Source organism: Branchiostoma belcheri, unplaced genomic scaffold (assembly GCF_001625305.1).
Source record: "Branchiostoma belcheri isolate BF01 breed outbred unplaced genomic scaffold, Haploidv18h27 scaffold20, whole genome shotgun sequence".
NCBI lineage: Eukaryota > Metazoa > Chordata > Leptocardii > Amphioxiformes > Branchiostomatidae > Branchiostoma > Branchiostoma belcheri.
In genome coordinates this window covers 1,416,561-1,429,684 of record NW_017803491.1, presented here as the reverse complement: position 1 = coordinate 1,429,684, position 13,124 = coordinate 1,416,561, and the positions used below count along the sequence as shown (strand labels likewise).

Here is a 13,124-nt window from a genome sequence, read left to right as displayed (position 1 = left end):
TCCCTCGCAGGTGCAGTGCTCACCGACCCCTACTTCATATTTACACTTCGCGATAGGGTCAAAATACTGGCTTTGTTTGCCGATACTTCAATTCAAAGTAATTGGACTTTCAAGAATGAAGCGGGTCAAGTAGACATACTGGCACTGTTTCTAAACAAGGGCCACGAATTCGGGGGGCATTTCTGAAGTAACTCGCGTTATTCCGTTGGCATGAAGTCTGAAGTGGGGATCTGCGAGCAAAGTTTCCCCGGGGAATTCGAGAAATGCCGTGCGGGGATTTTGTTGACAGCGACATACAATTGTATCGCACATACAAGAGATTAAGAGATAATCTGGTTGACACTAACCCTTGTTCGTTTAGAAATTGATAAAGTTTATTGCTCACACCTGGAGGGTACGGTGCGTGGGCCACTTGTGCAATACCAGATGTGGGCAAAAATACTCCCTGGGAGGGCTATAGTAGAGGTTTGGGTTTTGGGCTATTTTTGGTGTGTTTCTAGGCTTTTTTTTTATCGGTGTTTCTTAATTGCACTGGACTTTTTTTCACCCCATTTTGGGGTGAAAATTACGATTAAAAAAGCCTAAAAACACTACGATAAAAAAAAGCCTAAAAACACGCCAAAAATAAGCCATGTCAGTAGGGGTGGGAGGGATTTTTGTATTTCCAGTCCTTTAGGAAAAGGGAATAAGAGATTTTGTGCCAAGTCCTGTTGCGACAGTTCCTTGGGAGTTATATCAGGATAACGTATGAAAGAAAATCGGCATTTGCTAAAATTGGAATCTTTCATATAATGGCCAAGAAAAATTTTAAAAAAATCTTAGAATTAAAACTATTATTTCCCGAAAGCGTCTATTTTTGCACTGACATATTAAAACAAAGGTAGTCATTTTCTATTTATGTTCCTGGTTTGTTTTCATTTCGGAAGCCAGCTCTGTCTTGGAGAGAGAATAGAAAGGAAAGAAAATATGGTGAATGAGTGACTTCAGAAATTTCTTAAGAATCTTCAGAATATATGTTGGACTATTGTTTTAACCGGTCAAGTGCAAACGGATAACCAGGGTCAGATGTTAACACACACATCTCTCTTCTCCCATCTATACATGCGCTCTTGGCCGTCCGTCCTTACACTGTCGTGCAAATGTCGGGACAAATTCGTGCCTTTGATATGCCCCGAACCGCCCCTCAGTACGACATATGTCGGCACAACTTCACATGTCCATGCGGAGCGTGGTTGACAAAGCGCTGGACGTGTTCATGCATTATTACAAGGTGCGAGGCGGGTCGTCCCTTTGTTCTATCTTGTCCCTGCCTTCTTTCTATGGATTGTTCTACGTATGCGCTTTATACCCACAGGTCTCTCCCGTGAATAGGTGTAGATGTCCTCTCTAGAGACATTTAACTTGATACTAGTATTGACATCTCTGGCTAGTTTCCCAAGGGAGCATCTTCATACACGCTTCATGTTCTAATCAATTAGCAGTGTCTAATTAAGTCCCCCACTGCCTTCCGTGTGCGCAGCTTCCTCGCTAATCGACTGTATATAAAAGAAGTTGTTTTTCACGATGAATCCCTGGGATAACCTTACAGGCTAACGACGTGCGGAGTTCGGGGGCCTTGATGACGTTTGCACACTTCTTTGTATATGATTGACGTTTGTTTGACCTCGTTCGCACCTTGCTAGCGGGTCCGCGGTGACGACAAACAAGCGTGGCCGCTGGTGGGTTTACCAACAACAGATGGGGACTGGCAGGATGGGGATAGTCTCCAACTGCAGGCACGGAAGAATAGGGGGAAAACTAGCCTCTACTAGGCTTCAGAGTCGGCTGGATAGAGCGGCAAACTGTAGTCATTTAGCGGGCTATCACTATCTTAGCGAATTTCTACTCTTTCCAGGCGCCTCTGAAGCCTGGTACAGGCTACATTGATTGGACGTAAGCCTAGGTTTTCAGGGTCCTTAGAACTATCAATATTTTCTCTACGCAAGATGAACGACAACTCTCTTTTTTTACTGACAGGAATAACGAAAATTGACCTAAAATTTGAGGATACGTATTTGAGGCTTTATAAAGAATATGCTGGTACATCTTTGACATTCCTCTCAGAGCATACTACGTAGTATTAAGAATAGCACACCCTGACATAACTGAGAAATGTAGAATTACATAGCGAGCTTTCATTCGCATACGTTTGGAAATGTGTGGTAATATGATATTTACAACTTTAACTTTCAGACATAGTCAAAATTCTTGCTCACTATATTTAGTTTTAATTGACTCTTTCAGTGGTTGCAATTTCACATTTTGCAGGAATGCCTTTTTTTTCTAATGTCTTGGGGATTCTAGTCTTAAAGTAAAACAAAACTTTGTCTTAGTTGGACCAATTTTGTACAAAATGTACACTGTTTACGTACCATGAGTTACGTTCAAGTGGAGGGGTTGGTTTTTAACAGTTTGATGATCGCAAACTTTCACGATCAAACTTCACTTCACTGAAACGCCCATTAGAAACAGTCGCACCTCACAGTTAAAATACTAAATACCGATCTACCAGAAACACGCCAAAACTTCCCACTTTCTTCACAGGAACCTGTTGAACGATACATTACCATGTATGGGCCGTTAGAAACTACATGGTATATGCGTAAAATATCAGGAGCGAAGAAGAAACTAGGGTCGCATTTACAGGTTAGAAGGTCGAGCGAGTACATGTTTTATTATGTATCAAAGACATGTGGAATATGCTATATATAGTCCAAAAGTTTTGATTTATGGATAGTACAAAAACACAATATTGTTGGGGATTATGTGGAAGACATTCTGAAACAAGTACACGGTTGTGCCCACCAACGCTCGGGCTTTAGTCGCAGTGGATAAATAGCCGTAGGCAAAAGTAGCGAGCTCAATTAACAGTGTCAATATTAACACAGGTGCAGGCGGAGAAGAAGCTGAAACACATGTTCATTCCCTTACATTGCAACGGGTCTGTTTTTCAAAGCTGCGGTACAACACTGCAAAAAAACAGAGAGGGAAACAATGTTACTTATAATTTACAAGTGCTTGATTATGTCTAATTGTGACATTTATATACAAGTTATAACAATGATAAGGAATGAAAAAACAATTAATATCCTTTTCAAGTTTCAAGTCGCCCGGCTTTTGGGAAAATAGATGAGAACGAGACACTGAAAATCAAACGAAATCAGGAGTTACTTACGTTTATGAAAATTACTCATCCGAAAATATGATACATGTACTAATAAAATTTGCTTTATTAATACATGTACATCGGAATAAAACATTGGAGTTCATTGTTCCATATTATCTGAAGATCACTGGATAGCGGTATTGATTAACCAAGATATATAAGAAACCAGAAGTACTATTTTTATAGCAATGCACGGTGTGGAATAACATACACGGATGGAGAATTATTTTCATTACCTTCCCCCCTCCCCTTTGCCTTTAATAGAACTGTTGCCTAAAGTGTAGTCCTAAATAAATAAATCGTCGTTGATAAATGGGATCCTCATCACCAGATCAACACCATTTATTTCCCCGTCTTTCCTTCAAACTTCTGACAGATCTTGATGCATAACTATTTAAGGAAGCTCGCTGTTTTCTCAGCCAATCCCGGTGTCGAACTGGGTCACGACTTCCGCCAGTACCCGGTAACCGGAAGGGTTCCTAAAATCTGTACTCTCCAAGCAGAGGTTTGAGTTTTGGGTTATTTTTGTCGTGTTTTAGGCTTTTCTTATCGTGGTTTCTTTTTTGCACTGGAATCCAACCCAGCTGGGTGAAAAAAAAATCCGGTGCAGAAAAGAAACCCCGACAAAAAAGCCTAAAACACGCCAAAAATAACCCAAAACCCAAACCTATGCTTGGAGAGTATAAAATGTGGGGTCTCTCACGGGAGACTCACCTGAAATGGCAGGGGTCATCCAGGTGTCGGGATGACGTCATCAACAGGCACATACTTGTAAACTATTAGTTCGGAGGTGAGAATGTGCGATAGATTAGAAGGTAATACTCCTGTGTAACGTACTTTACCACTGTTTATGATATCACTTTGCATACGATGTACGTACGAGGGGGAGCATAGCAATGAAAACAAAAAAAATAAACACGCACTCTCCCACCAAAGGTTTACGATTCGACTTGTGTCGTGTTTTTTTCTTCAAATAATATCGTACTGGTATCTTTTTTTCTCGGGTGGCAAAGAGTAACTGAGTGGTAAATGTACATGGTCTGGCCAATTTAATACTTTTATTTCAGCCACTAAAAGATCTGTTTGGTGATCATGGAGTTAAACCTCCTTGTTGGAGATCAAAACATATTACGATTATGTTTTCATATTGTGTCTTAATCAGAAATATCCATGTAGGTATTATAACTGTTGTGAAATATGTTTATCTAAAAGTTTTGTTTGGTCACGTGAACTGTTTGTGACAAAAATGGAAGTGTCTGCCTGCTCCGGCTTATATCTAAATGTAAATGTCCTTGATCTAACCTTGAACATGAAACTGCCGACTCAGATAAAAGTGTCCTGTTTTCTGTCCTGTTTACGCCTGGAGACCCAGGAGACAGAAAAGGCACGTTCACGATGACGCCAACTTTTAACACAGAACTGTGACTGCGCTGGTCAATATTGTCTCTTCACAGATTCCTCAGATGAGTCAACTCCGATTTCTCCCCAGACAAACAGAGAAGAAGCCTCTCGTTCTTGTAAAACTCCTTACGTGGCCATCTTATGACTCATCCCGTCTTTCTTATAGACATCTGTCCAGCAGAGATGCTTCAAATGTGTCTTTGATAAAGATTTTCTATATCTGTTGTAGGAATGGGTATTAAAGGTTCGGCTGTTATGTGATATTTAAAGTAGCTTGTCTCTCCAACACCTTGGCGGGCTGAACATTTCTCGAGTCGTGGCGAATAAGACGAGAAAACGTCGCACGTCATCACCAATGGTTTCCTGACAAGTTCTCACCAACTTACGGCTAACTTGGCGGAGGGACGATACCGTGTCGGGCAGCCGCCCGCGACATGGGCTTCAACATAGCAGCCAGGATTCTGCAGAAAAAACACAGTGTATTTTCTTCCAAATGAAAGAATATACTATACGATTATCGTTGTGTTTATACAGGTATATTTCTCCTCGTAACTTTTTCGGCATACTAGTAATACTACTTTTAATCCTATCTTATATGTTATACCCATGAGGCAAATGAAGTAGCATTTTACTTAAATTTTTAGATGGTTGCAACTTGCATTGTTGTTGAAATTGCTATAGATTTCCAGATAAGATTCCTTATGAAGATTCCTCATAATCATAACTTAAAACTATTCTTAAAACTACCAAGGAGCTTTCATCGACTTTAGATTGAGTTCAACAGTGCAGCTAGCTTTTGATTACATTTGCGTCCTCTGGCTTTGTTAGTTTTCAGTTGATCTGTACATGTGTATCTGTGAACTACAAAGCGTGATTAGGTACAATTATCATTCTCCTAACTCTATGGGTACAATGTTGGCGAGTAAGACAAAGTCCATATTACCAGTCTGCAAAACAAGGTGTAGCAATGTATGAAGACAAGTTCTGATCAGGTCTCACGGAGGGAACATACTAGGGAAAAGGCGGGGTCGGCTGGGTGCGAAGTCACCCGACCCAGATGCCGATGTGAAAACGTGTGCTGTCTCGAGGTTGACTTTCTCCCGCTCACGCCACATCAACCTAATTAACGACTGTTTGAAGATAGTTGGAGATTTTGGGGTGCCATCCCACTGAGAACCTTGGGTAAACGTTGACTCAGTAGGAGCTTCGCCTTTCCACGGTAAATACAACCATTTATCTTGTCAAGTCTCATGGCCAGGACACTTCAAAAACACGCGGGAAGAAAAAAAAACGAGACAGAGAAAGAAATAAAATGCTGCTGGGTTTTTGAAAATGTATGGTGCAGTGCAAGTAGGCTATTAGCATATTTGCCTATTCAATTCTTAGCAGCATTGAAAGATTTTACAGTTATTTTACCACTAATGCCCACACACTAGAAAAACTTGCTGAATTTATTTCCAATGATTTATTTCCTTGTTTCTTAGAAAGAGTAGCACCTTTTGCGTTATTATACCTTTATCCCTTATCACTATTCATATACATCATCAGTATTTAGCCCCATGGGCATAAACAAGTTCAAACGTTACAAAACCGAATACACACGGAATTGTTAATTTTACATCTACTAGTACATAAATCTTCTGATCGTTGACGATGGGTTTTTATGTCGTTTTGCACTCAGCTGTTTAAAACCAATCTTATTTCCTGTTCTCGTGGTCTTTCTAAATTATCAACAGCTGAAGTACGATGTCATGACCGTGTGAGTTTGTCTGCTAATTGTTCGCTGCAGTTCGAGAGACGTTCTTGTCTTTGTCGCGTGTCTTTGGTCAAGTGCAGCGGCTGGGGGAGAGACATAGCCTCTACCAGGCTTCGGGAGGCGGCTAGCTGGAAAGAGTAGAAATCGGCCAAATATAGAGAGATAACATGCCGGGTGCGGCAAAATGTTTTCTCCCCGCAGACAAACTCCCCAGACATGTTATCTCTCTATTCGGCCGATTTCTACTCTTCCAGCCGCCTCCCGAAGCCTGGTAGAGGCTAGGAGAGACAATATCACTGGACAAAGGGAGAAGACAAAGCAGTTCAAAGACACGCGACCAAAATATAATATACGTATTTATCTATTGTCTATTGTATTGTGTACCGTTGTCTACTGAACTGAACTACAACATTATTATTCTAGAATATATCTCTGAATTTTGCCTAGCATTCTATTCTTCACGGTGTGTTGCTTTTCTCTGATCAATTTTTAGTTCAAACGCAGATTTCTTGTTGGCTGTTCTTATCAGCTCTTTCACATCATTTTTTCATTAATTAAAGTTAAGACATATTTCTTATGAAGGTTCTTGAATTTTACTCTCCAAGCCGGATTTAGGTTTGGGCTTATGTCTGACGTGTTTAAGTTTTTATCGTGTTTTCTTTTTAGTTCGGTGGTCATTTTTCCAGGCATTGCCAATTTGATACTGTCTCGCAGATTACTAGTATGTACTTGTAGTTGAATTTCACCTTGATTTCACCAAGGAAGTTATAGGTAGCTAGATAACCTTCTTGATTTTACTAGGTGTTCTGATTAGATTCGCCACACAATAATTTCAGACCTCCTGGAGCCGGATATTCGTCCCTGTCCCCGGTCAAAAGTTCACGGTTGAACCCTGACATCTGTTCTGGCTCGCATTTGGTCCTTCGCGTTGCAAATTTCCCCTTTGAAGGGCGCCGAAAATCGTTGAATTTGACATGTGTCGGCACGACTTCACAAGTCCGCGCGGAGCGTGCCTAACAAAGGCCCCGTGTACGGTTTACCCTGTGAAAGGGTCGCTACAAGGTGCGAATGAGGCCGTCCTATTGTTCCGTCTTGTCTCCGTGTCTGTGTTATTGTTCTACCTTTTCTGTCCCTGGCTTGTTGTTTGTGACCCCACGGGGATATACGCAGGGTCTCTTATAATGACAATGGGAAAGGGACTACAGCTGACAGAAAATTAAAGAAATGCAGTCGAGATCTGGGTATATCGAAATACTGAAGTGTCGAAAAGTTGCCCTTTTACAAAAATGTCTTTCGGTGAGCGGCTTCTGTGCCTGAAACTCACTCAGTGCATCCATAAAACAACCGAAGCTAGGAAACATACTTGTATTATATTTAACGATGTCTGGAGCATCACTCAATTGAATACAGCAATCAAATTCATCGTACTTCGCGGTGGACGTATTACATTCGTGGTTACAAACTGTAGTAACTGATATCTGCTAGATCTGTCAACTAATTAGTGTTTTCAATTCACTATTTAAGTCTAGTATAGATAGAGTGAATTAGAAACATTATCTAGATGACAGATCCAGCAAAAAAGTACTAGTACTTTCGACCAGTTACTACAGTGTTTAACTACTAGTATCTCAATCTAACTATCTCAATTCTACCATGGTCTATACTATAGTTAATACTGATATATCTTCTTTGCAACCAGAAACTATTATATTGTAATTAGTCTACAATAAGGAAGTCAAACAACTCCAATGTATTTTTCCAAGCAACTTCTTTTATTTACATCAACTACAATTCTACCACACAAAAATAAACGTTTATGTATATAAATATCAGCACATATGTTAGACAAAACGTCTTTACTTGAACTTTACACTATGTACAGAAAAAATGAACTTTTCCTTGAGACATGTATCGTCGGAATGACACTTGCACAAGTGTTACGATTCTTCCGCATGAAGAGACATATTTCGTTTCAAAGTGGCTCATTACGTTCGAACTATATGTACAATAAATATAGGCATTCTTTGGTACGTTTGGCAAGATTGACGGCATTGTTTTGAGTACATTTGTAGCACGTTAAGGATTGTCTTTGGTCGTTGTTGTGCATGAAGTACAGTTGAGAAGAGTTTTACATGGACGGCATGGTCATGGGGCTCCAGTTGTTGGCGGGTATCCTTGTCTGCGTGGCGGGCGGGGTAGTGGAGTGGCCGTACCCGCTGTCCGTGGAAGACACCTCGTGCGAGTCGTGGTACACCGGAGAGCTGGACGCCGTGGTCGGCACCGTGCAGGTGGGGATGGAATGGTAGGGCGCAGGCGCGGTGGTCCTCAGGAACTGGTGCGGCAGACCCGTGCCCATGGTGCCGGACATGTGCGTCTGCGCATGCGTGGTGGGCGTCAGGTTGTTGTTGGAGACGGACCAGAGGTTGGGGTACTGCGCGTGCGTGGATGTGGTGGTGTGAGGCATGGCTGACATGGACAGCATGTTGTGTGTGGAGACAGGCAGGCCGGACCAGTTGTCGTGCGTCGGCATCATGGGAAGGCTGGCAGCCGTGTCGTGGCCGTAGTTCGCTGAAGAGAAAACAAGAAAAAAATTGGTTACACTCTCATATCTACATTCAAGTATGAAAAAAATACTACTTTGAACAAGTTTGGAGGTCCCGTAGCGAAAATTGGGTGTACATTTCTCCACACTTGAGTCCCCCTTTCAAACACAAAATAGAACACCTATTTACAAGATAAGCTAGCATGCATCCAACAATGAACAACTACAGGGTTCAATTTGTAAAGAAGTGGATTACACTAACAAAGCTACGGCCTAACAAAGGACACCATATGCGTAATGTGCACGTGTGCGTTCCATGCTCCGAGTAGAGTACATCATAAGTTTGGAAGTGATGGAATGCCGAGATGGAAAGAATACTTACTTGGAGGCGAGCTTCTCTGGTACGGGTGCGGGTAGGGCGCCGAGCGGTGGTTCCTCAGAGTACTGTATCTGTCACAGCCGTGACTGGGCAGGCCGAGGGACGGGGCGAACTGGTGAGGGTTGGGCGGCGGGCAGATGGGACCCGTACCGGGCAGGAACCAGCCTCCGACTGGAGAGAGACAACAAGATTCAACATTAGAACCCAACAAAAGTAGTAAAAAATACAATCATTTTTACAAGTTTTGGTCACTGGCGCCGCGTCACTTTAAAAGTAATTTTTATTGAAATGAGTTCACAGCTTGGTCGTCAGACGGAACAATGCCATGTTTGACATCGATACGTTTTCAGGTTCGCCTCAGAACTCCACCGACAACGATTCAAATTCATGACCGGGCAAACGCGTTTAGCTGTGATTCAAAAAGCATGGACCGGAGGTGTGAAAACTGTGATTTGTTTAGGAGCGTAGATTGTCAAAAACGTGTGTCGGTTACTTCTTTATCGGATCCCGCGTCTTTGAACTTTCCAGTTATGTTTGCCTTGCCATTGTTTGTGAGATAATTGCAAACAGAGCACGAAATGCTAAAATGTACCAAATTTAAAAGGTGTAGACTGGCCAAAACTACAAACACAAGTTGCAAATGCAAATATAAACTCACGTTGTGAAAACTGTGGCTGCTGGTCGGTCAGGTCGTCATGTCCACTCTTTGTGTCATTCCTGTTAGGAAAAACAGATAAAGAAAACTTTGAGTCACAAATAATACGTAGACAAACAACCAAACTCTTTCCCACGCCATGTTTATGGCCACAGACACCGAGGTGTCAAACACCGGGCAAAAGAGCGCGAATTGACCGGCTAATAATGAAAACAAGACGGAGACAAAGCGTCGTCCACTCGGCTTTATGCTTCACACCTATCTCCTAAGTCCTCCTTACAAAAGTATTTACCAGATGGTGTGAAGATGAAGATCAGATGTAAACCATACGTACCTTTCCTTGGCGTCCAGAAATGCCTTGGCGAACGGGTTGTGCTTGATCTTCAGAGCAGTCAGCTGTTGAAAAAAAGAATAGAAACACATAAATGAAGTGTGAAGGAAAGAAAGAACACTACTTGATTCTCACTACTTGCAGTTCATTGAGTTACAAATACACCACAGCCAATTCAGAGCTGTCAAATGAAAAAAGGAATGAAGACAAAAATACACACCTCCTCGTTCTGGTAGGCAGTGACAGCGATGAACTGTGTCTCGGCGAACGTGTGTGTGCTGAGGGTTCTCTGGTTGTCCGGCCCTCCCACCTTCACGATGTGGATGCGCGGCTCATACTTGTGCAGGCTGTTCAACATTATCTGCTAGAGATAGGGCAAAGAATATCAACTGTTAGAACGTACAAGAAGACTGGATATAAATCTCCTAGACAACAGAAGTTGTTCTAGTTCTGGGGAAATGTAAGACGTCGTTTTAATCATGTTTAATGGATGTGTTAACGAAACCCAACCCAAGGAAGCGATCGCGGAAAATTACGGCAATTACACAAAGTAGACACCGAAAACCCGGCGCGCTAACAGGCGACACGCGAGAGGCGTTGAACAAATGTCATAACAAAAATTGACGCTGATTAGGATACAATAGCTTTGTAGAATTCTGATAGGATTTGAGGTATAATCGAGTTTGGAAATTGAGTTACTTTCAGGCTTGACAATAACATTGTACGCTATCAGACCAAACGCTGTCCGTCAAAATCAGGAAAAATCAAGGTGCGGACTTATCTAATTACAGGAGATTGAAAGAAGGGAATTTTGCTAGCTTACCTGTCCACCTCCGTTGAGTTTGTTGGTGAGTTTGACCTTGCTGAAGGACACAGGTGATTTCATCCAGTGCGCGCCGAAGTTGGGCGAGTCCGGGTGGATGTAGACGCAGCTCGGCACGGACGGCTCGGGCTTGCCGCCGGGAACCCACTCGCCGTTGACGTACTTCCAGCGGTGGTTGTCGGCGGCCGTGAAGTCCAGCAGGAAGGAGTACATGGCGTTAGGGTCCAGCCCGGACACGTTCACCTTCAGCACGGGGAACATGCGTCTGTGGGGGACAGATAGAAAACATTTCGTTAGGTTCAGTCCGTTGGCTAAGTTACCTCAGGCTCAGAGATCGATTCTAGCGATAAAACATATGGTTACTACAGGCGTTTGTTTGCTACATGAAGAATGAAGTTTTTCCTTGTTTATTGTACAAAATGGCATCTTATGGCATGAGAGAAACATAAAACGATGTCTTGGGCTGTTACTTGAATAAGGACGAAGTTCTAACAGCTCACAAAAATGAAATGACTTGTTTACTTCCGGCTAGCTGCACAGAAAATCGACGGACACCAGAAACAGATTTAACTACTCGTAATCATTGAAAACACAAGAAACTAAGAAGCTAAAACACACCTTCCACTCTTGGTGACGATCATCTCGTTGGTGAGCGACTTGAACTTCTCCCAGAGCGGCTTCTCGCCCAGCGTCACCTTCAGGTCGCGCTCGGTCGGGTCGCCCTTCTCCGACCCCGCCGAGATCTCGCTCTCCACGGCGCTGAGGAGGTGGCTCACCGAGAACTGGTCCGGGGTCTGCTTCATGGTGCACGGTACAGGAGTATCCACGGGAATGATCACGAGAGAAAGAAAAGCTGAAGAAGGTCGTCTGACGATCGAAGTGCTGCACTGAGGAAGTCGTGAGCTAGACTGAGGAACAGAGAGTCGATGGCGGTATTTAAACACTGGTGCCTATGAATGAAGATGAGCATTTGTTACTGTACTTGGTGGGGCGCTGATTTATGCGTGGGAGTCCCGGAGAGTGACACAGACCACAGGCCACGCCCCTTGGCGGACATTCTCGCTTCTGATTGGCGGCGCCACGGGCAGAGGCGACACAATTAGCATGTCTTGATTGACGGCTATGATTGTCGCCTATCATTCCGACTGGCTTCGTTTGTAATTTTTAGTTACAAATTCAACGAAAAGTAGCTGATAGTAATAAAAAATGCAACTGAAACTGTACATGACCTAAACAAGAAGTATAGATATAATGTTGCTATCAAGTTTTTCAATATTTCTTTATCATTTCATTTATTTATTTATTTCGTGCCAATTTGAATGTCTGAGTATCTACAGATAATTTTAGTTTTTGGCGCCCTTTCCCCGTAGCTCCTGTCATCACCGTCCCTTTGTCGGTTGTACGACGCCTTTGTCATGCATGTCCCTGTCATCCTGTCACTTTGTCGCCGCTAGTTGACGGCAAAGTGCCAGTCATCTGGACTTGGCCGTTCTCATTAGCCGGTCCCGCGGTGAATCTGACCCGGCTGTGAGAAACTTCGCACTTGTCGTCCCCCTGACAAATCCACGGAACCAGGCAACTTCTCCAACCGCTTTTCCCGTTTCCACACTTCTGCTGACGTTACAAGTAGCCTCCAATCCTAACAGCTGTGTGTTTTTTCTTTCCTCATCTGTAACAAAAACTACCAACATACATGATGCACTCTCACGGGCCTGACATGCCGGCCTCCTTGTTTGTTTACAAACAGTTCTCAGGAAGCTGAGATATTGTCGCTATTGTGGTCTTTATGGCGAACAACAAAGCAACAATAAAATGTCAAGTGGCGGATAATCAGCTGAAGTAAAATTGTCCCGCTCTTGTGAAGTTTGCGGGTCCCACTTTTCAAATCCCTTCCGCACGCTTACCGACGGAGCGTTAGGACATCTCAGTTGTGTGATATCTACTATAAACGTAAGAAAAATGCCACTTAGTCACAAAAAAATTAATATTTTCCTGACATACAATGGTATGCATTTGTATATAGAAATTAAAG

At 42.8% G+C, this 13,124-nt stretch overlaps 1 protein-coding gene across 2 annotated transcripts; it reads right to left on the bottom strand.

The window, feature by feature from the left end:
• Positions 1 to 8,113: 8,113 nt before the first annotated feature.
• On the bottom strand, positions 8,114 to 12,089 carry LOC109469262 (brachyury protein homolog 2). Of its 2 annotated transcripts, none has more exons than XM_019767746.1 (7): positions 11,711 to 12,089; positions 11,093 to 11,357; positions 10,490 to 10,630; positions 10,273 to 10,334; positions 9,942 to 10,000; positions 9,287 to 9,454; positions 8,114 to 8,930 (listed from the first exon to the last, which is right to left on the bottom strand). In XM_019767746.1, exons 1-7 carry the CDS (start codon positions 11,893 to 11,895, stop codon positions 8,491 to 8,493), a joined length of 1,320 nt encoding a protein of 439 aa, XP_019623305.1. In that variant the 5' UTR covers positions 11,896 to 12,089; the 3' UTR covers positions 8,114 to 8,490. The 2 variants fall into 2 exon arrangements, with proteins under 2 accessions (XP_019623305.1, XP_019623304.1); XM_019767745.1 differs by having other exon boundaries at positions 10,490 to 10,633; positions 11,711 to 12,088.
• Positions 12,090 to 13,124: the final 1,035 nt, after the last annotated feature.

Bases quoted from the DNA above. Each gene is read 5' to 3' on its own strand.
- LOC109469262 (XM_019767745.1), bottom strand. From the start codon at position 11,895: ATGAAGCAGACCCCGGACCAGTTCTCGGTGAGCCACCTCCTCAGCGCC. The intron at 10,634-11,092 runs GTAAGCTAGCAA...CCCTATCTCTAG, and splicing joins AACTCAACGGAGGTGGACAG to CAGATAATGTTGAACAGCCT. The intron at 8,931-9,286 runs GTAAGTATTCTT...TTTTCTCTTCAG, and splicing joins CCAGAGAAGCTCGCCTCCAA to CGAACTACGGCCACGACACG.